Source organism: Ranitomeya variabilis, chromosome 7 (genome assembly GCF_051348905.1).
Source record: "Ranitomeya variabilis isolate aRanVar5 chromosome 7, aRanVar5.hap1, whole genome shotgun sequence".
Taxonomy (NCBI): Eukaryota; Metazoa; Chordata; class Amphibia; order Anura; family Dendrobatidae; genus Ranitomeya; species Ranitomeya variabilis.
In genome coordinates, this window is record NC_135238.1 from 206426843 (window position 1) to 206454107 (window position 27265).

The 27265-nt window shown below is 45.0% G+C and overlaps 1 protein-coding gene across 1 annotated transcript in view; it reads right to left on the reverse strand.

Moving 5' to 3' along the window:
• Nucleotides 1-27053, reverse strand: part of BBS5 (Bardet-Biedl syndrome 5) — a 47030-nt gene extending 19977 nt beyond the window's left edge. Inside the window, exons 1-7 of the mRNA XM_077272767.1 lie at nucleotides 26897-27053; nucleotides 13254-13336; nucleotides 13079-13144; nucleotides 9096-9145; nucleotides 8715-8842; nucleotides 6792-6927; nucleotides 3626-3721 (exon numbers count right to left, since the gene is read on the reverse strand). Coding sequence (XP_077128882.1) covers nucleotides 3626-3721; nucleotides 6792-6927; nucleotides 8715-8842; nucleotides 9096-9145; nucleotides 13079-13144; nucleotides 13254-13336; nucleotides 26897-26958 — 621 coding nt within the window. The 5' untranslated portion in view covers nucleotides 26959-27053. The remainder of the gene's footprint in view (nucleotides 1-3625; nucleotides 3722-6791; nucleotides 6928-8714; nucleotides 8843-9095; nucleotides 9146-13078; nucleotides 13145-13253; nucleotides 13337-26896) is intronic.
• Nucleotides 27054-27265: the final 212 nt, after the last annotated feature.

The following is a 27265-nucleotide window of genomic DNA, read 5'->3' on the forward strand; positions in this document are numbered from 1 at the left end:
TGTCTATGGAGGCGAGATATTCTCCCTTCTCCATCGACGCAATGATGGACCGAAGGGACTCCATGCGGAAGTGACGGACCCGTACGTATTTGTTGAGTTGTTTTAGGTCCAGTATGGGCCGAACGCTGCCTCCTTTCTTGGGAACTACGAAAAGATTGGAGTAGAACCCTTGGAAGCGCTCGGCCATGGGGACCGGTACTATGACTCCTGCTTGAAAAAGCGAGGAGATCGCTTTCCGGAAGGCACGAGCCTTGACCGGTGGTTTTGGGGGGACAGAGAGGAAGAATCGGTCCGGTGGGTTGGAGGTGAAGTCTATTTTGTATCCGGAAGACACTAGTTCCCTGACCCACCTGTCTTCTGTAATAGGCAGCCAGACTTGATGAAAGAGCAAAAGTCGGCCGCCTACCGGTGTGGTGTCTTCCGGGGTCCATGAGTCATGTTGAGGAGAAAGTCTGAGATTTTCCTCCTCTAGGTTTAGACTGGGCTGCTTTGAACTGCCAGGTCTTGTCCGACCTTTGCGTTGATCGTGAGTTGTTCCTGCGTGGGGAACGGTTACGATTTTGTGCTGGACGCGAGACGGACCAGCCCGAAGAATTCCGAAAGGATCGGAATCGAGTTTGGTTACGTTTCTTGTAAGTGTGTTTAGGTTTTAGTTGGGGAAGAGAGGTACTCTTACCCCTGGTGGCGTTGGATATCATTGTGTCCAACTGTTCACCAAAAGACGCCCACTGAGGTAGGGGAGGTGCGTGAGGGACTTCTTTGAGGCTGCATCGGCTTTCCATTCCCGCAGCCAGAGGATACGCCGAATTGTGATGGCGTTTGAGGCTATCCCCGCTACACCCCTTGCTGAATCCAGAGCTGCATGAAGCATGTAATCTGCTACGACTGCTATTTGAACCGCTTGGTGTTCTACCTGCCGGTCTGCTGCGTCCCTGAGGGTTGAGCTATCTGGCAGTGAAAGGAGGGTCTGTGCTGCTAGTCTAGAGACTGGGGGGTCCACTTCAGGTGGGTCTGTCCACTCCTTGGTATCCTTCTGCGGGAAGGGGTACCTCGCCTCTAGATATTTGCGATTAGCGAATTTTTTCTCAGGCTGTGAGAACTGCTTTTTAAGGATCGCCTTAAACTCTGGGTGGTTAGAGAAAACCTTAGGCGGCTTCAGAGGTCCTTCAAAGGAAATCTTGTGTTCTGGTGTCACTGGTGGCGGATCAGAAATGTCCAGCACCCAATGGATGGAAGAGATTAAGTCCTCAACTAGAGCAGTATTACTAGGGGGATTGGGATCAGGGACCCCTCCGTTCCCTTGTCTGAGTTGGAGTCACAGATGTCTTCTGAATCCTGTGTATCACTGAGGCGTCCCCTGCTGGGTGAGGTGGGGAGGAGGCCTTCTCTAGTCGGGGATTGCGGAGATCTGCGTTGTCTGTCCCTGGAAGGGGACGGTCTAGCTGACCTGGAACTACGATGTCTCTCCCTAGAAAGGGATGACCGAGTGCTATGGGATGATGTAGATGGACTGTGGGTCCGCTTGCGTCCTGACTTAGACGTGGATGTGCCAGGGTCGTCCTGTCCCTGAGCCAAGCTCTCCCTTTGCTGGGTAACAGTCATAGCCGAGGCATGACTCTGCAGATCCTGAAGCAATGTGGTGGTTAGGTTATCTATAGACTGCGTCATAGATTGCGACATCTGAGAGACCCATTCCGGCGTGGCATTTGGCACCAAAGCATTGGCAGGGGCCTCTTGGGGCTCTGACACAGTAGTCTGAGTGCAGTCCTGGCAGTGTGGGTAGATACTGCCACTGGGGAGAGCGTTCCTGCAGGCTGTGCAGAATGCATAATAGCAGTCCTGCCTGGTTCTCTTGGACCTTGAGCCCGGCATAGTGCACAGAGTGCAGAAGGGCTGCTATGCAGAGGACGTTACTGCAGAGAACCCTGTAGGGGAGCCTTATAGGGAATATGGATTCACAGCCGAGTAAAACAACCCAGCTGTGATCTTACCCCACCAGTTTTGCCCCTAGGTCCAGTGCCGTAGATCCACAGTCCTGTGCCCCCCGGAGACTGGCTGGCCTAGTCCTGGTCCTGCTGACCGGGAGATGCAGGGTTAATCCTTGCTGCAGTAGAAATGGCCGCCGAGGAGAAGATGCAGGGGGAGAAGGGGGCGGAGAGCTGAGAAAAAAGGCGGCAAAGCTGTGTAAAAACGCGCCCTTTCTGTCTTGATCCACCCCCTTTATGACACTGTAGAGTGTCATATTTGTCATCCGGGGGGCGGGCCGGGGGGGCGGAGAGGAGGCTGCGGCTACAGCTAGGCCGAAGCCGGGGCCTAAATTAGATGCCTGATGCCCAGAAGGGCTCCAGGCCGGCGCGAAAGTCCGGGAGGGGGTCGGATCTGAACCGGACCCCTCCGGATTTAAAGGCAGGATAGCGGTGGGGCTGTAATCCGAAGGGGGGCCCGGTGAGGGGCCCCCCTGAGACAGTATAGAGCTGGTGCTGCCGCAGAGACAGGGGCGCAGGGAGCCCTGTGTCTGTATTGTGCCATGCCTGCCTGCACTCCCCCCGGCCCCAACAAGAGGCCGCAGCTGGGCTGGGGTCCCTGGATGCAGGCGCAGTGTGCTGGCCCATTGCTGGGAGCTGTAGGATGCTGCCTGTACAGGCCCTACCTGAGGCGTCTCAACCTAATACCCCCAGAGGGGGATAGGGAGGGTGCTGCTGTCACCTTCAGGGGCCTTTATCCTCGCCTCGACCTCAACCCAGAAACCAAAAGGAATTGGGGAAGGAGGGGGGGTCTCGACTTCGAACCAGCACCCGAGGGACTGGGGAAGGAGCAACATGGCGAATAGCCATCTCTACTTCAACCGGGCACCCTGTAATAGGGGGCCGAGAAGGAGCCATGCCGGGAATCTCACAGGAGACGCTCTTTTCTTCATCTGTAATCCGTCGGAAAAAAACGGAGTAAAAGAAAAAAAAATCTAGGTGTGCCTCCTATGCGACACTAAGCAAAAACTGGAGAAGGCTGATGCCGTCCAGGGGTGTATACTGCAGAGAAGGAGCCAGTTAATCTTTTTCAGATTATGCACAGTGTCGCCTCCTAGTGGAGAGCAGCATAACACCCATGGTCCTGTGTCCCCCAATGAGGCGACAGAGTAAATGCTCAAAGAATTATCACGCTGCAGATTATAAACTGCTCCAAATCTGAACGGAAAAAATAAGCAACGTGTGCATGAGACTTCAGAAGTCTCATACACTTTGCTGGGGCAGAAAAATGCTGTGTGTCATCGATATCAGATTGGTGGGGGTCCGACACCCAGCACCCCCACTGATCAGCTGTTATCAGTTCTTGTGGTGGCTGGATACAAGCAGCACATGCTTTTCCAGCTCTGTACACTACTTGCATCCAGCCATCACCAGAGCCAATAACAGCTGATCATTGTGCCGGGTGGGTGTCAGACCCCCACCAATCTGATATTACCTATTCTAAGAATAGGTCATCAATATCGAAGTAGTGGAAAAACCCTTTAATTACACTGCCTGGTTAATTCTGTCTTCTATTGTGATCAAGTCACCAACTTACAAACAGTAAATTGACGTGTGATCAGATTTACTAATAATAAAATCCAGAAAAATCATTAACTTACAATTTGAAGGTAAGGGATGCTGACATTAAAACTGTCATTCATGTTGGCATGCCAAACTATTCTGACATTAGTTATAAAGAACGTGCCTAAGTTGCCCTGTGAAAGAAGAAAAAAGGATGTGAGGATATGGAGTGAAGAGAAAACAATGGCTTAATAACTATAAATGTAATGCTTCCGAGTGTTGATGTGAAGGACTTCTTCATCAAAACGGTAAGCAACCTTAAAGGAAAACAGCCAATGTAAATCACAGGAACGGTAGACTTGTTAATTATATAGAAGTGATAAAAACTAGAATCAATTTTTCTAAACATCTCGATTTATTCAGCATGGAGTATGAGCGCCACATACAACAATCCCTGCACTTACAGCCTCGGTGGCTATTAATCATGTTACAAATGGTTGTCTGAGGAATGTTCTGCCGCGCTGAATACACTTGGGCGTGGAAATCATCAAGATCCACTGCTGGCAGCTCCTTTTGCAATTCCCGATCAATGAAGTCCCAGATGTGCTCGATAGGAGATGCTGCAGGCTATGGTTACACGTTTAGGGCATGTAGGCTGCTCACAATACCACCTGCAACGGCCTGACGTTGTGATGTTGAAAAACTTGAAGTTTTTTTTAATTATTACATTAGTTGCAAAATTTGTGAAAAAATAAATTTTGTTTTGTACCACCTGTAATTTTTTATTGTTTCCGTCAATAGACCTATGAGATTTTTTTTCTGTCAAACTCACATTTGTATTTATATAATTTTGGGTTACATACAATTATTAATCACTTTTATTGCATTTTTTTGCGGAGGTGAGGCAACCACAAAACGGCAATTCAAGCTTTTCCAGTTTTTTTTTTTTTTTTATTTACGGTATGGGTTAAATAATTTTAGATTGACAGTTACATTTTTTTTTAGATATTTATTTTTAATAAGAGGAAAAAGGGGGCAATTTGGATTTTTATTTTTTTTCTAAATATTTAAAAACTTATTTTTCTTCCTCCTTTTTTTGTGTTTCTTTAGAAGCTGCACTCGCCCGATTGATTGTTCTCTATTCTGCAATACAACTGTATCGCAGTATACAACTAAAATGATGGTCACCTATGAAGCCCACCCTGTAGTTGAGCTTCACAGGAGTACAAACGTGGTAGCCCATCGGCAAAAACGGAACATGACAAACCACTGGAATTGCACACCCCTGGGACTGAGCACATTAAATGCCGCTATAAGAGACTGACAGCCGTATTCAGCTCCAAATGCTGATTTTACCTGGCAGATCCCAACCAAGTACGGAACCCGAGTCGTAAACTTGCACCTGTCAGGGATCACAGGGAGGATATATTTATCATCCCCACCGCTTACACTAATGTCATGAACCGGGGTTGTTTGGTTGCCCCTGGTTCTTTCTGAAGGGGATTTATCTATATCCCACGTCCCAGTTCCATTTTGGAACTTGCAGCTCTCTGGCGCCCCCCTTACCCTCATGTCAGACAGGGTACTGCACCTAGGATAATTAGTTGCCAGAAAGGCTGCCTTACTTTGTACTGGCTAATGGGAACACTGCAGCGAGGGCGATTTAACTACTACCACTCAGGCGGGAACAATAATTATCAACGCCATCCGTCGCTACAAGGTCTTCCAAACTCACAGGACAAATCCGATGCCACCAGCTCCGATTTCTTAACTAACAATGGGTCCGGAGCCAACCCAAATTAGTAGCGTAATTCACTTCAGAGGACGTGACAGTACATTATAGAGCAAGGAGAAAAGAAGCTAGTAATTTGATATATTTTACTCCAAAAAGGTAGGTAGTGTTTACAAAATGGTAAAAGGATATTATAAAAGAAGACAAATATAGTATGTACAGACAATTACAAATAAAAAAGGATTAAAGTTGAAAAAACACTTACAGTTCCTTATGTAATTTCAGCTCATGGCAGACCATGTTGCTTGGGGGAGGGGCGATACATCAAGATGCATTACAGAGCGTCTCTCAGCTAGCTTCCTGGTCAAAGGCCAGTGAAAACTGAGCTCTCAGGGTCTTATACCCCTTGGTCGTGACATCACTGAGTAGGCGGGGCTATGGAATGCACGCCTACTTTCTCAGAGGGACTCAGAGTTATGGAACATTCATTTCCACCGTAGTTCCAGGATGCAACCTCGTATAACGATGACGGAATCACCATTGATCTTGTTTTGTGACTAGCATTTTATTAAGACCAAACATGGCCTGGCTATGCACCGCTGGTTTGCAGTATTTCGTTTCTCGGATACCAAGGGTACAGGAAAATGGAAAACACACTGGGCTATGGCCCGGCCGATGCAGATACCAAATATATAACTTTCATATCTCTGTCACTAATTGGGGTCAAGTTATGCCTTACTAAAGTTTGTACATGAACAGAAGAGCACATGGTTTTCAGACAAAGGACTGGTTTTCTGCACACTACTGCATTCGAGAGGGACGGGGGACAGAGTCCCACACTGGAGTTTCAAGTTACAGCTGTATTGTCAGCAGGGAGCAAGGGCTGGGAGGAAAGGGGTCAGAAAGCCCGCAGCGTGTGTCTCAGCTTTAATGGACGTAGCAGAGCTCAGTGTGCATGATCATAGACAATCAAATATATCATGTTCCTGACAGCACAATACATGTACGGAGGATATCGGGAAGGGGGTCACACTTTAGTCAACAAGTCAACCAGAATCATCAATAATTCATGAGCTTAGTTCACATATCGACAGCACATTATAGCTGCAGTGCAATACTGGTTGCAGTTTTCTAAAATTGTTGCAAAACTTCATTGTTTTTGTTGCTATTTTCCAAAAATGAAGCAAAAACAATTTAGTTATACCACCATTTCACAAAACCGCAGCTAAAAAAGATACATGGCCACAATGTGCAATGAGGCGCTACTGTAATTTTTCTCTGATCTCATATAAACTACAGCATCCAAGACGTTTGATAACGTTGTAACAGTTCAGTATAATTCAGAATTGTCCTCCGCTAAATAATAGTCTCTAGACGAAAATATCTGCAAACGTCCCACACGCTAAACAATAACCCCCTCGCCATGACAAATCATGGGAGCTGGGATTGGTCATAAAAGCTGTGTCTTCTGTTTTTCGAGGATTTATTTTTGTGAATAAAGTGTAATTTAATAGGTCGTATACCCTTATTACCTGATCACTGGATAAGTTCCAGACTCCATTGATTTTGTCATAAACTTGTTCCCGTGGTAGGAGTCGGAGTTGTTTATTTTGGATCAGTGCCCCTCTTAACTTGAGATCTCGATACATTTTAGATGTTTCATAAGCTCTACGAAAATACAAAAGGAACATTGTTAAAAATGAACAATGGAATCATAAAAGGGATCAAAAAAGAACATAGACAACCTGGAAAAAATGATGCTAAGTAGGACACATACTGTATTTTTCAGACTATAAAAATAATTTTTTTCCCCAGTTAGAGAGGAAAATGGGGGTGCGTCTTATAGTCTGAATTTTGCATACATGGCTTGCTGTGGTGGCGGTGTTGGTGGTGGAGTGGGGTCAAAGGAGGCAGGAGCAAGGTCGCCGCTGCAGGAAGCCAACGGCGGTCTGCAGCAAAATGGAGGCTCATCCACGGATAGAAATCTCGGCTCATCATGAGCCAAGAGCCCAATCTGATCTTCCCTGACGAAGCCTGCTTGTCAGGCGATACGCGTGGGCATCGCTCCATTATACCAGGTTGTATTCTATGGAGGGTTTCCTCCTTATATAGCTTTGAGATCTAGCTTGGTACTTTCACTCATGGGTTACTATTAACCCTTTGTCTTTCTCCCCCCTCCCTTCCCCTTTCTTGGCTTACTTTGCACATGAAATCTTGGGTAACGGTCTCATACATGCTTTACACAGCCTGTTGGCGTGTGTTTACCAATTGCATCATATGTTGCCCGTTTCTATATGTACCTTTATTTCCCCATGAGCCATTAGTTTGGGGTTGGGGCATTTTGTATGGGGGGGCTGTATTATATATTGTTATTTGATCTCTATTCCTGTGTATTATGGATGGTGTGTATTTTTTAATTATGTTTTAATTGTTTGTGATGTTTTTGGATTGTTCAATAAAACTAGCTTTGTATTTTTATAACCTCATGTAGTATTATTGGTGTGCATACCTTGGCAGTAGGCTTTTTCTTGTTAGGGTACCGTCACACAGTGCCATTTTCATCGCTACGACGGCACGATTCGTGACGTTCTAGCGATATCGTTACGATATCGTTGTGTCTGACACGCTACTGCGATCAGACATCAAGCTGAGAATCGTACGTCGTAGCAGATCGTTTGGAACTTTCTTTCGTCGCTTGATCACCCGCTGACATCGCTGGATCGTTGTGTGTGACACCGATCCAGCGATGTGTTCGCTTGTAAAAAGGGTAAACATCGGGTAACTAAGCGCAGGGCCGGACAGGACATGAATATGTACAAGCACAGACCACAGTAAGGGCGGCACTAGCACTAAATTTAAAAAAGTATGCTCAAACAAATTGTGATGACAGGTTCTGTTGTCACGATACAGGTTCTGTCATCACGATTTGTAAGAGCCTCTTGTTTTATTCCACTGCAGGACCACCTGTCAATGTGGCCCTATAGCTGCTGCAAAACTACAACTCCCATCGTGCTTGGACAGGTTGGGATGATGGGAGCTGTACTTTGGCAACAGCTGCAGAGTCACACAGGTTGTGTCCCCATACAAGAGTGTTGTACAACCTGAGGCCCTCCAGCAGCAGATCTTCCCCATAACAGTGTCAGCAGACATGTTATTAAATATTTTACCCCCATTTACTCCTTCAAACTTGTTTTTCCTATTTCCCACTTCTAAAAACTAGGTGCGTCTTATGGTCCAGTGCGATGTATAGACCAAAAAATACGGTAAGCAACCACCTAAACATCAGAGCTGAATGATAGCCTTAAGGTGTGAGCACACGGGACAGATACGCCACCAATTCTCTCTGCAAAATCTGCTGTGTATTCCAGGTCTAGACCAGCAGAGATTTATTTAGGATTGCACCATTTCACATGTTATAAATTTAGCAAAATGTAAAAAACAAAAAATCCACCTACCTATGTACAGCAATAACAGAAGTGAAGAGCCTGGGGCTCCCGGGTACCACATTTGTGAATATAAACTCAAAGCGAGTGTTGTTGCACTTAGTCAGTATGTACAGGGCTTCCGTCTGGCCTCTTAATTTCTAATGATGAACAGGAAAAATATCATAAACATACAAATACATAGACCAACTACAGAACTAATAAACCACAACTATCATGACTTGTTACGAAAATCAGAAGAAATTGAAGATGAAAATGCCGCATTCACAGATTTCAGCCATATTGCATTTTTCATCCCTATTTTGGAAACTTGCATGAAAACAGCTTAGATATGCATCATTTCCTAATACAGGCGTCTTTAGTCCTAAATCATATAAAATTGGCCACACTTACTGAGTTCGCCGTTCTTGTGGTAATGTTTATTATGCAATTGTAGCCAACCGCTGGAAAAAAAGAAAAAATATATACATTTGGAAAAAATGAAATTAACATTTCTCATATCCATTATGGGGGAAAGATAGCAGCCGAAATGTTCTGGGTTCTTGTTTTATTACTTATCTCCTGACACTGGATATACTGGCATCTCCCATGTTAGGTCTACGTCTTTGATGCAGGCTCAGAAGCTGATCCTGCATCGTTCTCAGCTAATGATGGCTGTTACAAAGCATAGCATTACTCATACAGTAGTAAAGCACATCAAAGAAAAATACAGCCTTGACCAGCGGCGAATCTTCCAAAATCAAAACAACATCAAATAATAGGGCAGGAAAGCAACAAGCCCTAAAATTACATAATTTTTATTGAAACAAATATTTTTAAAAAAATGTATATTTTTTAAAAGTTCTAAATGTATTTTAGTACACAGTGGGGATGATATTATGCAAAAAGAAAAGCCACCAAATAAAGGAAAAATAATATTAATGAAAAAAAGCGTGAAAAAAAAATCATTGAAAAAGGTGTTTCAATTAACAAAGTAGCATCAAGGGTCTATGGATGCAACAAAAGTATAAAGGGAGCCAAAATCAAAGCTTCCCAGCAGTATTTAGAACCCAAGGAAAAATGACCACCTAACATATGCAATGGTCTCATCATGCTTCCAGGGTGTATGTAATAAATAGCTCATACCAAGCTGCAGTAAAAAAAAGGGAAAAACAGGTTTTTGAAGAAGGTATATATGAACTTTGTCTTTTAAAGGGGTTGCTAACCCCAATGAGATTTGTTTATAAAGAACCACGTGGGCTTTATCTATATATATAATTGTCTAAGGGGTACTTCTGTCTTTCTGTCCTTCTGTCACCGTTATTCGTTCGCTGATTGGTCTCGGCAGCTGCCTGTCATGGCTGCCGCGACCAATCAGCGACGGCCACAGTCCGATTAGTCCCTCCCCTACTTCCCTGCACTCACTGCCCGGCGCCCGCTCCGTAATCTCCCTCACACAGGGTTAATGGCAGCGGTAACGGCCCGCGGTGTAACGGGCTCCGTTACCGCTGCTATTAACCCTGTATGTCCCCCAACTATTTACTATTGATGCTGCCTATGCAGCATCAATAGTAAAAATATGCATATTAAAAAATAATAATAAAAAAAAAAACCTGCTATACTTACCCTCCGCCGCCTTTCTCGCTCCTCGCCACGCTCCCCGGACCGCTCCATTACAAGCGTCAGCTTGCGGTGAGGTCCCGTCCCAGGGCTGGTGTGCGGCAAGGATCTGCCGTGACGTCACGGTCATGTGACTGGGACGTCTTCATAGGTCCTGCTCCCACCAGCCCTGGCACTTGCAATGGAACTCGGCTTCAGGAAAATGGCCGCCGCGATCTCGATCTGCGCATGCGCGGCATCCCGCGGCCATTTTCCTGAAGCCGAGCACTACCATCTGCACAGGATCCCAGGAAGAGGAGAGGCGGGAAGCGGAGGAGCAGCGACAAGAATGGTGAGTATGATACACTACAAGGGGCCCTCGGATCGTTAGGTGAGTATGTTTATTTTTTATTTTTTGGACCTGTGACATACGTGCCTCGGTAATATACTACGTCACTGGGCAATATCCTACGTGGCTCTGCTGTATACTACAAGGCTGGGCAATATCCTACGTGGCTCTGCTGTATACTACAAGGCTGGGCAATATACTACGTGGCTGGACAATATACTACAAAGCTGTGCAATATACTATGTGGCTCTGTGCAATATCCTACGTCGCTGTGCTGTATACTATGTAGCTGGGCAATATACTACGTGGCAGGGCAATATACTACGTGGCAGGGCAATATACTACGTGGACATACATACTCTACAATACCCGATGCATTTGCATCGGGCCACCATCTACTCTACTATATAATTGTCTAAGGGTCACTTCCATCTTTCTGTCACGGTTATTCGTTCGCTGATTGGTCTCGGCAGCTGCCTGTCATGGCTGCCGCGACCAATCAGCGACGTGCACAGTCCCCTTACTCCCCGCACTCACTGCCCAGCGCCCGCATACACCCCTCCGGTCACCGCTCACACAGAGTTAATGCCGGCGGTAATGGACCGCGTTATGCCGCGGGTAACGCACTCCGTTACCGCTATTAACCCTGTGTGACCACGTTTTTTACTATTGACGCAGCCTATGCAGCGCCAATAGTAAAAACATCTAATGTTAAAAATAATAATAAAAAATGATTATATACTCACCTACGCTGCCTTTCCCGCTCCTCGCGATGCAACCGGCACGTTCTGGTCGCACGGGTGGTCTGGCAGAAGGACCTGCCATGACGTCACGGTCATGTGACCGCGACGTCATCACAAGTCCTGCGCGCCTGCGCGGAAAGGACCTGCCGTGATGTCACTGTCATGTGACCGCTACACGGTCATGTGACCGCGACGTCATGACAGGTCCTGCACGACAAGGTGAGTATATGTTTATTTTTTATTTTTTTAACCTGTGTCATACGTGGCTGGGCAATATACTACATGGGCTGTGCAATATACTACGTGGCTCTGTGCTGTATACTACGTCACTGGGCAATATACTACGTCACTGGGCAATATACTACGTCACTGGGCAATCTACTACGGGACTGGGCAATCTACTACGGGACTGGGCAATCTACTACGTCACTGGGCAATATACTACGTGGCTGGGCAATATACTATGTGGCTCTGTGCTGTATACTACGTGACTGGGCAATATACTACGTGACTGGGCAATATACTACGTGGACATACATATTCTAGAATATCCGATGCGTTAGAATCGGGCCACCATCTAGTAGAACATAAAGGTTTTAGCAGTACTGTAACCAAAATCACTTAGATGTAAGTATAATGTTGGGACATTACCTTTATGTGGTGGCGGCACCCCGACGCGCGTTTCGCGTGTCGCTTTATCTCAGGGAAAGTGCGTCATACAGTAGTAAGTGGAGCTGTGTTTTTCCCGCTGCTGTTGACCCCTTAAATGCTGCTGTCAATCTGTTAAAGTATATGGTCTGGAAGCACGCCGTTTTATGCTCCCAGGGGCCACCCCATGAAGCAAATGACAGTTGTCAAGGGGACCTGATGAAGGTGCTCCTATGAAGACTAGCCAGTGGCTGGCATTCATAGTGATTATTACAACATATTGCACGATTTCACATTATCGCAATATTAGGATCAAGTTCTCTAAGGGGAATAAAAATTAAGGTCAATAAAAATAAATTTTTGAAAATTTTGAAAGAAAAATCAAACAAATGTAAATTTTCAGATCGCCCCCTTTTCTTTCATAAAAAATACAGAAATTAAGAAAAGTAAAAAAAAAAACAAAAAAAAAAACGGGTGGTATTGCTGTGTCTGTAGAAATCTGGTGTAATAAAATATTAAATTAACTAACATCATAATGAGAAATGTAATCGAAACGCCAAAATGTTGTATTTATATCAAATTGGTTTCACCACACATAAAATGAGACCTCACACAGCTCTATTGATGTAAAAATAAAAATGTTACATGTCTCAGAAAATGGAAATACAAATGAATTTATGTTTAGTTTTTACAAATTTTTTTTGACACTTAAATAAAATAGAAACCATATAAGTCATTGTCATTGTGTTGACCTTAATCCTATTGCCAGATCTGTTTTACTGGACACTGAACATTGCACAATTGAGGAATTGCTTTCTTTGCACAAATTTCACCGCACTTGGAATTTTGATTCCATTTCCAGTATACTGAATGATAAAATGAATGGTGTCATTCAAAACTACAATTTATCCTGAAAAGAAAAAAAAACAAAAACAAAAACAAGCCCCTGAACGGCTATGTTGAAGAAAAAGAAGAAAAAAAAAATCGAATAGTTAGGAAGGGATTAAATGCAGTTTTTGTATGAACTGTCCAAATGCATTGACAGTAAGAATACGTACCCAGGTTAACTCTGGGCAGGGCTATTGAATGCCAAATGATTCTCAGATTGGACACCAGAAGCCTCCCTGCAAAAAAGCAACAACACATAGTTATCAGAGTAAGTAAATTAATAATACACCAATAAGAAAAAAGGAAAAAAATATTTCTTAAATTTTAATTAAGAACAAAAGATACCTCTGTCTCCATTGTTCCCCTTGGTGTCTTCAATAGAGTCTAAGCAGTCTATCAGCGCTTCTCCTGGTCTCATCTTCATCTGTCTGAAATACAGAGCCCAATGATTACTATACACAGATAAAGGATATAAAAGTGATCAGGATATCATAATCATGCTAGATAGGACATATTCCTATATGAAAATTACTTCTCATACAGGGCAAATTGTTCAGCGTCCAGGAGCTGAGGAGTATGATCAGACCATGTTCCTGTACAGTCAGACACAGACATTACACAGTACACAGCAGGGGCACATTTATAAGATTATCTCAGCACAGGAACATTTTATTTATACACATCCAATTGTGGAAATTATTATTATTCCAAGATCGATTGATTATTTTGTTTGTGGTAAAACCCCTTTAAGTCTCCTCACTCTGACTTGCCAGGCCTGGATTATCACGCTCCACAAGAAGAAACCTTAACCCCTTAGATCCCAGTCTTATGCTTCTCACTCAGCAAAATTAGATCTCATACTTTGCACTGATGAGGGGCAACACATCGAAACACCTTGTCTGCAAATTAAAATTCTGGTTTGACTTTTATCCTAAGTTATATGGCAAGGCTCATTACATTTTTTATATTGATTTTTAGGATCACTACTTTTAAGAGGTGGGGCTAGAGTTCTAGTCCTCTTCTTTGAAGAGACAATTTTCAGATTTATTTTGTCAGAGGAACATGCATGGCCTATAAGTCTCCTCACTCTGACATGCCACTCTCCATAAGGAGAAACATTACCCCTTAGATCCCTTGTTCTAGGTGCACAAGGTGTTCCTTGATTATGTTCTGTGGAGCCTGCCCAACTTCACATGTCCACCATTAACTACCAACATCTAGTGACATTATGGACTTATCACGTATGTACACTGCTCAAAAAAATAAAGGGAACACTAAAATACCACATCCTAGACATCTCTGAATAAAATATTCCAGTTGCAAATTTTTATTCATTACATAGTGGAATGTGTTCAGAACAATAAAACATAACAAGTATCAATGTAAATCAAAATGAATATCCCATGGAGGTCTGCATTTGGAATGATACTCAAAATCAAAGTGGAAAATCAATTTACAGGCTCATCCAACTTCAGTGGAAATGCCTCATGACATGGAAAAGATGCTCAGTATTGTGTGTGGCCTCCATGTGTGGCCTCCACGTGCCTGTATGACCTCCCTACTGTACAACGCCTGGGCATGTTCCTGATGAGGCAGCTGGTGTGAATTCTGTTGTGGGTTCTGCTCTTGGGCTCCCTCCGGTGGTTATAAGTGGTAGTGCTGCTGTTTGTCCTTCACAGCAGTCATCAGGTGCTTCCACTTTGGACGGGGCTAGTCTGGCTTCACCCTTTAGTGAGTGCCAGTTGTCCATTGTTTTTCTGGAGGATTCACATCTCTGCTTGGTTTCTCCTGCTGGATTGTCCAAATCATCAAAGATAAGTCCTGGCTTTGTTTTTGCAGTCCACATGCGGTGGACTTTATAGTTCAGTGAATTGCTATGTTTTTTCTTGTCCAGCTTTGTCTGTGTAAGGATTTATTCAGCCAAGCTGGAAGCTCTGGAGTCGCAGAGTTACCCTCCATGCCTTTAGTTAGGTGTGGAGATTTTTGTATTCTCTGTGGTGGATTTTTGTAGTATTTTAATACTGACCGCACAGTACTCTGTCCTGTCTTTTCTTTCTAGGTAGCGTGGCCTCCTTTGCTAAATTCTGTTTTCAGTCTGCGTTTGTAATTTCCCTCTCCTCTCACAGTCAATATTTGTGGGGGGCTGTCTTTCCTTTGGGGATTTTCTCTGAGGCAAGATAGTTTTCCTGTTTCTTTCTTTAGGGGTAATTAGTCCTCCGGCTGTGACGAGGTGTCGAGGGAGTGACAGGAACATCCCACGGCTACTTATAGTTGCGGTGTTAAGTTCAGGGTCTGCGGTCAGTATAGAGGCCACCTACTCCAGAGCTCGTCCATGCTGCTCCTAGGCCACCAGATCATAACAGTACAACTGGCCAACAATGAGTTAACCGCATCTCAAAAGAAGGGAAAGAAAGTGCTGAGCCATTTTTTTTCTGTACTCTGTTGTGTTTTTTTTCCCTCTTCACCTCTGGGTGGCTCAAGAGTTAGGCGCTGACATGGATGTTCAGGGACTTGCTTCTCGGGTGGATCAACTTGCTGCTAGAGTACAGGGTATTTCTGATTATATCGTGCAGACTCCTGTTTTAGAGCCTAGAATTCCTACCCCCGATCTGTTTTTTGGGGACAGGTCCAAATTTTTGAGCTTTAAAAATAACTGTAAACTGTTTTTTGCTCTGAAGCCCCGTTCCTCTGGTGATCCCATCCAGCAGGTAAAAATTGTCATTTCTCTGTTGCGTGGCGACCCGTAGGATTGGGCATTTTCCCTGGAATCTGGGAATCCGGCCTTGCTTAATGTAGACACCTTTTTTCAGGCGCTTGGGTTATTGTATGATGAACCTAATTCTGTGGATCATGCTGAGAAAACCTTGTTGGCCCTGTGTCAGGGTCAAGAAGTGTCAGAATCATATTGCCAGAAATTTAGAAAATGGTCTGTGCTTACTAAGTGGAATGAGGATGCTTTGGCGGCAATTTTCAGAAAGGGTCTTTCTGAATCTGTTAAAGATGTTATGGTGGGCTTCCCCACGCCTGCAGGTCTGAGTGATTCTATGTCTCTGGCCATTCAAATTGATCGGCGCTTGCGCGAGCGCAGAGTTGTGCACACTATGGCATTGTCTTGCGAGCGGAGTCCTGAGCCTATGCAGTGTGATTGTGTCTAGAGCTGAACGACAAGGATTCAGACGTCAGAATAGGTTGTGCTTTTACTGCGGCGATTCTGCTCATGTTATTTCTGATTGCTCTAAGCGTGCCAAGAGAATCGCTAATTCCGTTACCATCAGTACTGTACAACCTAAATTTCTGTTATCTGTGACCCTGATCTGCTCATTATCGTCATTTTCTGTCATGGCATTTGTGGATTCGGGCGCCGCTTTAAATTTGATGGACTTAGAATTTGCCAGACGTTGTGGTTTTCCCTTACAGCCTTTGCGGAGTCCTATCCCTTTGAGGGGCATTGATGCTACACCATTGGCTAAAAATAAACCTCAGTTTTGGACACAGTTAACCATGTGCATGGCGCCAGCCCATCAGGAAGATTGTCGTTTCCTGGTGTTGCATAATTTGCATGATGCTATTGTGCTGGGGTTTCCATGGTTACAGGTACATAATCCGGTGTTGGATTGGAAATCTATGTCTGTGACTAGTTGGGGTTGTCAGGGGGTTCATGGTGACGTTCCTCTGATGTCAATTTCCTCCTCCCCCTCTTCTGAAATTCCTGAGTTTCTGTCAGATTTCCAGAATGTTTTCGATGAGCCCAAGTCCAGTTCCCTTCCACCGCATAGGGACTGTGATTGTGCTATTGACTTGATTCCAGGCTCTAAGTTTCCTAAGGGCCGACTTTTCAACCTGTCTGTGCCTGAACATGCCGCCATGCGGAGCTATGTAAAGGAGTCTTTGGAGAAGGGGCATATTCGGCCATCTTCTTCTCCATTGGGAGCAGGTTTTTTTTTTGTTGCCAAGAAGGATGGCTCCTTGAGACCCTGTATCGATTATCGCCTCTTGAATAAGATCACGGTCAAATTCCAATACCCTTTGCCTTTGCTTTCTGATTTGTTTGCCAGGATTAAGGGGGCTAGTTGGTTTACTAAGATTGACCTTCGAGGGGCATATAATCTTGTTCGTATTAAGCAGGGTGACGAATGGAAAACTGCGTTTAATACGCCCGAGGGCCATTTTGAATATCTTGTGATGCCATTCGGACTCTCTAATGCCCCATCTGTGTTTCAGTCCTTCATGCATGATATTTTTCGGAATTATCTTGATAAATTCATGATTGTATATTTGGATGATATTTTGATTTTTTCAGATGATTGGAAGTCTCATGTGAAACAAGTCAGGATGGTATTTCAGGTCCTTCATGATAATGCCTTGTTTGTGAAGAGGTCTAAGTGCCTCTTTGGAGTACAGAAGGTTTCTTTTTTGGGCTTCATTTTTTCTCCATCATCTATAGAAATGGATCCAGTTAAGGTTCAGGCCATTCATGATTGGATCCAGCCCACATCCGTGAAGAGCCTTCAGAAATTTTTGGTCTTTGCTAATTTTTATCGCCGTTTCATTGCCAACTTCTCCAGTGTGGTTAAACCCCTGACCGATTTGACGAGGAAGGGCGCTGATGTAGCTAATTGGTCCTCTGAGGCTGTTTCTGCCTTTCAGGAGCTTAAGCGCCGATTTACTTCTGCCCCTGTGTTGCGTCAGCCGGATGTTTCTCTTCCTTTTCAGGTTGAGGTTGACGCTTCTGAGATTGGGGCAGGGGCCGTTTTGTCTCAGAGGAATTCTGATGGTTCCTTGATGAAACCGTGTGCCTTCTTTGAAGGAGGGGGTGATTCTTTCTGCCATCTCCCCTGATTTGCGACGGGTTCTTCAGGAGTTTCAGGCTGATAAACCTGATCGCTGTCCAGCAGGGAAACTGTTTGTTCTTGACAGGTGGACTAGTAAAGTGATTTCTGAGGTTCACTGTTCTGTGTTGGCTGGCCATCCTGGGATTTTTGGTACCAGAGATTTGGTTAGTAGGTCCTTTTGGTGGCCTTCTTTGTCACGGGATGTGCGTTCTTTTGTGCAGTCCTGTGGGACTTGTGCGCGGGCCAAACCTTGCTGCTCCCGCGCCAGTGAGTTGCTTTTGCCTTTGCCGGTCCCTGAGAGGCCTTGGACGCATATTTCTATGGATTTTATTTCGGATCTTCCTGTTTCCCAGAGGATGTCTGTTATCTGGGTGGTCTGTGACCGGTTTTCTAAGATGGTTCATTTGGTACCTTTGCCTAAATTGCCTTCCTCTTCTGAGTTGGTTCCGTTGTTTTTTCAGCATGTGGTTCGTTTGCATGGCATTCCGGAGAATATTGTGTCCGATAGAGGTTCCCAGTTTGTTTCTAGGTTTTGGCGGTCCTTTTGTGCTAAGCTGGGCATTGATTTGTCTTTTTCTTCCACATTTCATCCTCAGACAAATGGCCAAACCGAGCGAACTAACCAGACTTTGGAAAGTTATTTGAGATGCTTTGTGTCTGCCGATCAGGATGATTGGGTGGCTTTCTTGCCATTGGCCGAGTTTGCCCTTAGTAATCGGGCTAGTTCGGCTACCTTGGTTTCACCATTCTTTTGTAATTCTGGGTTTCATCCTCGTTTTTCTTCAGGGCAGGTTGAGTCTTCTGATTGTCCTGGGGTGGACTCTGTGGTTGACAGGTTGCAGCAGATTTGGGCTCATGTTGTGGACAATTTGGTGTTGTCTCAGGAGGAGGCTCAGCGTTTTTCCAACCGTCGTCGGCGTGTGGGTTCCCGGCTTCGGGTTGGGGATTTGGTCTGGTTGTCTTCTCGTCATGTTCCTATGAAGGTTTCTTCCCCGAAGTTCAAGCCTCGGTTTATTGGTCCTTATAGGATTTCTGAGATTATCAATCCAGTGTCTTTTCGTTTGGCCCTTCCAGCCTCTTTTTCCATCCATAATGTTTTTCATAGATCTTTGTTGCGGAAATATGTGGTGCCCGTGGTTCCCTCTGTTGATCCTCCTGCCCCGGTGTTGATTGATGAGGAGTTGGAGTATGTTGTGGAGAAGATCTTGGATTCTCGTTTTTCAAGACGGAGGCTTCAGTATCTTGTCAAGTGGAAGGGTTATGGCCAGGAGGATAATTCTTGGGTTGTTGCCTCCGATGTTCATGCTGACGATTTGGTTCGTGCCTTCCATTTGGCTCGTCCGGATCGGCCTGGGGGCTCTGGTGAGGGTTCGGTGACCCCTCCTCAAGGGGGGGTACTGTTGTGAATTCTGTTGTGGGTTCTGCTCTTGGGCTCCCTCCGGTGGTTATAAGTGGTAGTGCTGCTGTTTGTCCTTCACAGCAGTCATCAGGTGCTTCCACTTTGGACGGGGCTATTTAGTCTGGCTTCACCCTTTAGTGAGTGCCAGTTGTCCACTGTTTTTATGGAGGATTCACATCTCTGCTTGGTTTCTCCTGCTGGATTGTCCAAATCATCAAAGATAAGTCCTGGCTTTGTTTTTGCAGTCTACATGCGGTGGACTTTATAGTTCAGTGAATTGCTATGTTTTTTCTTGTCCAGCTTTGTCTGTGTAAGGATTTATTCAGCCAAGCTGGAAGCTCTGGAGTCGCAGAGTTACCCTCCATGCCTTTAGTTAGGTGTGGAGATTTTTGTATTCTCTGTGGAGGATTTTTGTAGTATTTTAATACTGACCGCACAGTACTCTGTCCTGTCTTTTCTTTCTAGGTAGCGTGGCCTCCTTTGCTAAATTCTGTTTTCAGTCTGCGTTTGTAATTTCCCTCTCCTCTCACAGTCAATATTTGTGGGGGGCTGTCTTTCCTTTGGGGATTTTCTCTGAGGCAAGATAGTTTTCCTGTTTCTTTCTTTACGGGTAACTAGTCCGGCTGTGACGAGGTGTCGAGGGAGTGACAAGAACATCCCACGGCTACTTATAGTTGCGGTGTTAAGTTCAGGGTCTGCGGTCAGTATAGAGGCCACCTACTCCAGAGCTCGTCCATGCTGCTCCTAGGCCACCAGATCATAACAGGCAGCAGATGGTCTCCTGAGAGATCCCCTCCCTTGCCTGGACTAAAGCATCCGCCAACTCCTGGACATTCTGTGGTGCAATGTGACGTTGGTGGATGGAAAGAGACATAATGAACCAGATGTGCTCAATCGGATTCAGGTCTGTGAACGGGCGGACCAGTCCATAGCTTCAATGCTTTCATCTTAAAGGAACTGCTGACACACTCCAGCCACATGAGGTCTGGCATTGTCCTGCATTAGGAGGAACCCAGGGCCAACCGCACCAGCATATGGTCTCACAAGGGGTCTGAGGATCTCATCTCGGTACCTAATGGCAGTCAGGCTACCTCTGGCAAGCACATGGAGGGCTGTGCGGTCCTCCAAAGAAATGCCACCCCACACCATTACTGACCCACTGCCAAACCGGTCAAGCTGAAGGATGTTGCAGGCAGCAAATCGCTCTCCATGGCATCTCCAGACTCTGTCACGTCTGTCAAATGTGCTCAGTGTGAACCTGCTTTCATCTGTGAAGAGCACAGGGCGCCTGTCCTGGTGTTCTGTGGCAAATGCCAAGCATCCTGCATGGTGTTGGGCTGTGAGCACAACCCCCATCTGTGGTCGTCGGGCATTCAGACCATCCTCATGGAGTCGGGTTCTAACTGTTTGTGCAGACACATGCCCATTTGTGGCCTGCTGGAGGTCATTTTGCAGGACTCTGGCAGTGCTCCTCCTGTTTCTCCTTGCACAAAGGTGGAGGTAGTGGTCCTGCTGTTGGGGTGTTGCCCTCCTACGGCCCCCTCCACGTCTCCTAGTGTACTGACCTGTCTCCTGGTAGAGCCTCCAGCCTCTGGACACTAGGCTGACAGACACAGCAAACCTTTTTGCCACAGCTCGCATTGATGTGCCATCCTGGATGAGCTGCACTACCTGAGCCACTTGTGTGGGTTGTAGAGTCCGTCTCATGCTACCACGAGTGTGAAAGCACAACCAACATTCAAAAGTGACCAAAACATCAGCCAGAAAGCATTGGTACTGAGATGTGGTCTGGGGTCCCCACCTGCAGAATCACTCCTTTATTGAGGGTGTCTTGATAATTGCCAACAATTTCCATCTGTTGTCTATTCCATTTGCACATCAGCATGTGAAATTGATTGTCAAACAGTGTTGCTTCCTAAATGGACAGTTTGATTTCACAGAAGTTTGATTTACTTGGAGTTAGATTCTGTTGTTTAAGTGTTCGCTTTATTTTTTTGAGCAGTGTATTTCCTTAAAAGGTGTCTCATAATAAAAAAAATTTACAGGATAAGGGAAGAGAAGGGATGCAGCACTACATATTTTCCAATGTGATATTATAATCCAAGAAGCAACGTTTCGGCTACATTACAGATTTCCTCAAGAATTGAGACTAGCTGATGAATGTTGTTTATGGGACGCCCCTTCTAAAGACAATCTGTGCATGCTCAGGGGATACAAGGCAATAGCAGAAGCGAGAGGAGGCAGGTAGTGAGGCAGAGCAGATGATGATCAGACCAGGAAGGGAGGGGTTGGAGCTTGGACTATGTGACTCTTCTGGATATTGTCACCGCCCATATGCCTCCTCAATGTTCATCTGCATACAGACTTGATCATTTTAAAACTTGATTTTGGTGTCTTGATTGTATCAGATTTGGCATACTGGGCCAATAAGAAACACTGTCAGTTCATGCAATAAGGAAAGGGTTATTTGGCGTGCACTCAGCCTATAATAAGGTGAGGTGCAGGTGTAATGGATCTATGGCCCTGATACAATAGAACTTCAAAATTCACCGCACTCTCTGTTGATTAATTATGCCAAAATTGTATCATTTTATTAGTATAAACTAGGAGCGTAACAGAATATTGCAGTATATGCGATTAACAACGTTTCGGCTCAACCAGAGCCTTTGTCACGTATTTGCTGTGAAAAAAAGAAAATACGCAAAAAAACTAAATAAAGTAAATAACATAAATAAAATAACATAATAAATTGTGAAAACAAAATTGGGTCGTCCTAAAAGTCAAAAAGAAGGAAAAAAACATGTCGACCAACAGAAACATACAAGGACGTCTGTAGAACTGACGAATCAGGGATCGAGTGTCAGAGCAGAGCACAAAAGATCCAGCGTATCCTGCGGATAGGGATGGTATAGTGAGTACCAATAAAATATAGGGTATGGACATTGCCGGAGAGAAAGGAGGTGATCAAAACAAATTGCAGGTACCATACATGCAGATCATTATACATTAGCATTAACATAATAATCAGAAGGTCACAGAAGGTATTTTATCAGCTTCTATGGGCACATTTCCACTTGGTTATACTAGCTAACCCTTGTTCACTATCTTCTGCAGAGCTTATTTCTCACCGCTGGGACTTTTCCCTCTCTGCACACTATTTCCTAACTGGAACAAGGTAACTACTTATGCGACTGTCTCAGACAATAGGTCTTGATGATTATTATGTTAATGCTAATGTATAATGATCTGCATGTATGGTACCTGCAATTTGTTTTGATCACCTCCTTTCTCTCTGGCAATGTCCATACCCTATATTTTATTGGTACTCACTATACCATCCCTATCCGCAGGATACGCTGGATCTTTTGTGCTCTACTCTGACACTCGATCCCCGATTCGTCACTTCTACAGACGTCCTTGTATGTTTCTGTTGGTCGACATGTTTTTTTCCTTCTTTTTGACTTTTAGGACGACCCAAATTTGTTTTCACAATTTATTATGTTATTTTATTTATGTTATTTACTTTATTTTGTTTTTTCACGTATTTTCTTTTTTTCACAGCGAATACGTGACAAAGGCTCTGGCTGAGCCGAAACGTTAATAGCATATACTGCAATATTCTGTTACGCTCCTAGTTTATACTAATAAAATGATACAATTTTGGCGTAATTAATCAACAGAGAGTGCGGTGAATTTTGAAGTTCATGCAATAAGGCATGGGGTGGTTTCTGGTCCAAAACCAACCAGACAGGTACTGTTTAACGAAAAAAGCATAAACTTATTGTCTGACACTGCACTGGTTTATCATATTAGTGTACAAGCACTTATCTCCACGTCAGCGGATTTCACCGGCTATTTGAAGCTTCTTATTTCCTAGACTCCTAATAAGATTATCTACAAGGACAGTGGCTGCTGGTTTGGAAATACCAATGTATTATAACATTGCAGCTATGCCCAGAAATGATGCGCTTTCTCCTCCTAGTATATGCTAACCAAGACGCCATTCCCGATGCGGCCAGGATGTCTTTATAGATAGCTGCAAGCGGCTGCAGTGTGATTTAAATAAGCTGTGGTTGCCTTGCCCTCCCCGGGTCCAGCACTGACACCGCTACTCCTGATGTGCGTTATTTCACGCAGCACTGATGTCACATCAACAGGAAATAACGGATCTCAGCGGCTCTGCCCAAGTTGACGCCGCGAGCTGCTCAGACTCACTGATTGTAGCCCTGTTGACGTGACATCAGCGCTGTAGACAATAACAGACACAGAGCAGGAGCGGAGACTCAGCGATGATCGAGGAAGGGTGCGGAAAGCGTGAGATGTTTGCTTTTTTTAAAGAAATGCAGCCGGGGGCAATAGGTTTTCCAAAACTGGAAAACTCCTTTAATTCTTCACCACTTTCAAGATATTTGCTGTCAGTGAATGAAAACACTCTCGCTTATATTGCAGCAATAGCCCAATTATATGGCCTCTGATGGAGCACCCTCCATGTATATGGAAAGCTTGTTGTATACATGAAGGCAGAATCAGACGGCCGCATAACTCAGATGAGGATCGCAACACAAAGATCGGACTGGCTGTCAGCTCTCCTCACCCAGCATGTGGCAGCATGTGTTTCTATGCAGCTGTCACACTCAAGTCAGGAGAGCCGCCGGTCAGTCCAAGCATTGAATTGCGATCCTCATCCGAGTTGTACGGCCGCCTGACTCTTGTGCTGCTCGCTGTGTTATACAGCTGCCTCCCAAATGTAACTGCTGCGGCTGAAGCTAGCATTGCTGCTGTCAGCTGTGATGACCCCACTTAAAGGACATGTGCACACAATGTCTTTTAAACTGTGTCGTTTTTGCAATAAGCAGACGCTTCAAGAAAATGAGGGATTTTTTTAACGTCTGTTGTGGTGCATTTTCTTTTTATATTTCATATATAACATAGTGGCAGCTGCCAATTGGGTGCCGGAAGAATGGACCGGTCAATTCTTTTAGCACTTCACAGCTTTCAAAAGCCCGAAGCGGTTAAAAGAAGAGATAAAAGACGGAACACGTGCAAGGCAAGTGGTTTTTTACACTGCCATGCACAATGTTCCTATTTCTCACTGCTTTCTCAGGAACGCTCCAGACATAATCTGCCTGAGGCCTTCTTCTTCACACGTCTGTTCTTTATGTCTGTCTGCGGTCCGTTTTTGTTTGTTTTTTTTAAGGGTCACAAATACGGACATGCACACACCCATTGTATTCAATGGTGGTGCACATGTCAGGTTTTTCACACGGGCCGTGTGTCAGTTTTTTGCGTGGCACTGACAAAATGAGTGCTGCATACATGCACTGAAGACACATGGATGACATCACTGACGCTGCTCATTCTCCCTTGGTTTTCAGCGTGGAAGGTGGCATCATGGCACCATCCAGGCTGAAAACCACATATCGCACAGATGGATTACGGTGTGGGACAGTATGTCTTATCTGCACTTCGGACAGGTGAAATATATGGTTATTTATTTTTTTATTTTTACAGGGGACATGGGCATCGGTGGATAAGGCTACTTTCACACTAGCGTCGGGCTTGGCCCATCGCGGTGCGTCAGGCCGAGGTTCCCGAAGCTAGCGTTGTCTCCGCCGCACAACGGGGGCAGCGGATGCATTTTTCCAGCGCATCCGCTGCCCCATTGTGAGGTGCAGGGAAGTGCGGGGAGGTGGGGGCGGAGTTCCGGCCGCACATGCGCGGTCGGAAAAAGCGGACCGTCGGGAGCAAAAAACGTTACATGTAACATTTTTTGCTCCCGACGGTCTGCCACAGCACGGCGCAACCGTCGCACGACAGTTGCGACGTGTGTCATTGCGTCGCAAATGCGTCGCTAATGTTAGTCAATGCAGAAAAAACGCATCCTGCAAGCACTTTTGCAGGATGCGTTTTTTCGGCAAAACGACGCATTGCGACGTAATGCAGTTAACGCCAGTGTGAAAGTATCCTTAGGCGTAAGGTGAATATAACTGTGCTTTTTATTTTTAAATAAATGTCTAAAACAAGGGGTTGATTTTCATTGCAAATAAAAAGGACTACATTCTGGCTGTGTCTTTTTTTGCAATATGACAATGGGGTTAGTAATGGGGGCGTCTTATAGACACTTCTCCATCACTAACCCCTGGGCTTGATGTCACCTGATAAGACAAAGCTGACATCATCCCCAACCCTATTACCCCATTTGTTACCTCACCAGGGCAAGTGGGAAGGGCGAGGCTAAGAGCCAAATTTGGCCCCTCTTATGGATGCGCCATTTCTGAGGTGGCTGAGGGTTGATGTTGGGAGTGTGGGAGTACGGGGGATGCAATATCTCTGACTCCTTCCCAGACTACTAATATCACCACACAGTTGTCCGTTTAGCCTTTGCTGGTTTTCATTTCTGGGGGGACCCTACATCATTTTTTTTTCTGGGGTCCCACATAAATTCACCAGGAAAGGCTAATCAAACAGCTGTGACCAGTTATTAATAGCCTGGAACCATATGGGGTATTGCCACTTGTCCCAGGTTATTAACATCAGCCCACAGCTGTGGGCTTTCCCTCTGCTGGTTATGAAAATTGCGTGGCAGCCCATGCCATTTTTGTAGGGACACAGATGCTGATGAATACAACTCCCATCATTATCTCCTGGTCGTGCTGATCTCAGCGCGAGCACGAGACAATCATGAGAGCTGCCTCAGAAGCCGGCCGATGCCTGGAAACAGCGTGAACTGTACTGCTGTTCCCAGCTGCTGGTACGTGTCACACGGATGTAACACATGGTCGGCACACTGATGTCACAGATGTACACGGATCTCACCAGTCCTGGTTTTTCCAGTAAGTGTGAAGGAGGCCTAAAAAGAAGTTGTTTGCTCATACCCAAAAAGGGCCTGTCACCTGGTCAAAACTGGCTGAGTTTTTCTTTTATTTTATTCCTGCTGCTCTCCTGAACAAAAAAAATCTAGTATATTCAGGGGAGCAGAAGGAACAAAAAAAGAGAAGTTGGAAACTTCTGACCAGGTGACAAGATTTCTTTAAGAGGTTGGAAATGGGGTATTGATGATATTGTCATCCAGCCAGTGCCCTACTGCTGAAGCCACCGAGTCTGCCATGTTCGCACACCATTACAATATGGCTCACATAGGACAGAACATTAAAAAAAAAAAAAAAAAAAAAATCACAGAAAAAAACCCAAACAGCCTTACCAACTCCAGATCAGATGACCATGCACCGCTACAATATGGCAGCGTATTATACAAGTCCCCTTGGAGGACTAATAAAAAATGTAAGAAAAACTAGAGCATTATATTATATACAAATAACATATTTATTCTAAAAGTAATATCACCCCACTTTCTGCGGAACACTATGAAAACGTAAACAAGTAGCGGATTTGGTATCGGCGTGTGCGTAACGCTCAGAACTAATACAACAGTGTAATAATTATCCCACACACTGTGTGTAAAGCAATAAAATAAATAATAATGGCGGCCTCGGGTTTGGTTTTGCTTCGTTATTCCTTCTTCGAAAAAGTGGAATAAAAATTAACCAGAAAGTCATATGGCCCCCATACAGCTCTATAGGCCGAGGAGAGGGGCCCCGGGGGCCAGGCCCTGTAAACATGACAAGGAGTACTACAAATAATCACATGAGGAATGCAGGCAAGTCACGTGACCTCTGTCCTAAGGCATGCTGCGACTTCTAGTGCTACACAACCAAGGCTTTTCCACTGGATGACATCACTTCATGGTCTCCACTTACTGCGGTGATATATCAAAGCGGACATCCCGGTCCTCCCACAGGGCGTCCAGAACGGACAACATGCTGCGCTCCGGCCTGTACGGACTGAACACAGTGTAGCACCTCCGGTTACCAAGGCAACCAGACAGTCGTGAGCAAAGGGGACGAGTTCCGTACAGCGCATGCGCTCAGCCTAATAGCGTCTGACGCATGCGGAATAGAAGTTTTCAAGCGCATGCGTAGTGAAGGTTGTCTGCTTCCAAGTTCCAACAAATGTGGGAGTTTTGTAGCGGCTCAAAATTTAGGTTTCTTACAAAAAAAATCAGATGCCAAAGCTGGCCGTAGATACAGTGCATTGAATTCAACATATTTTGAAGATAGTTAAAAAGG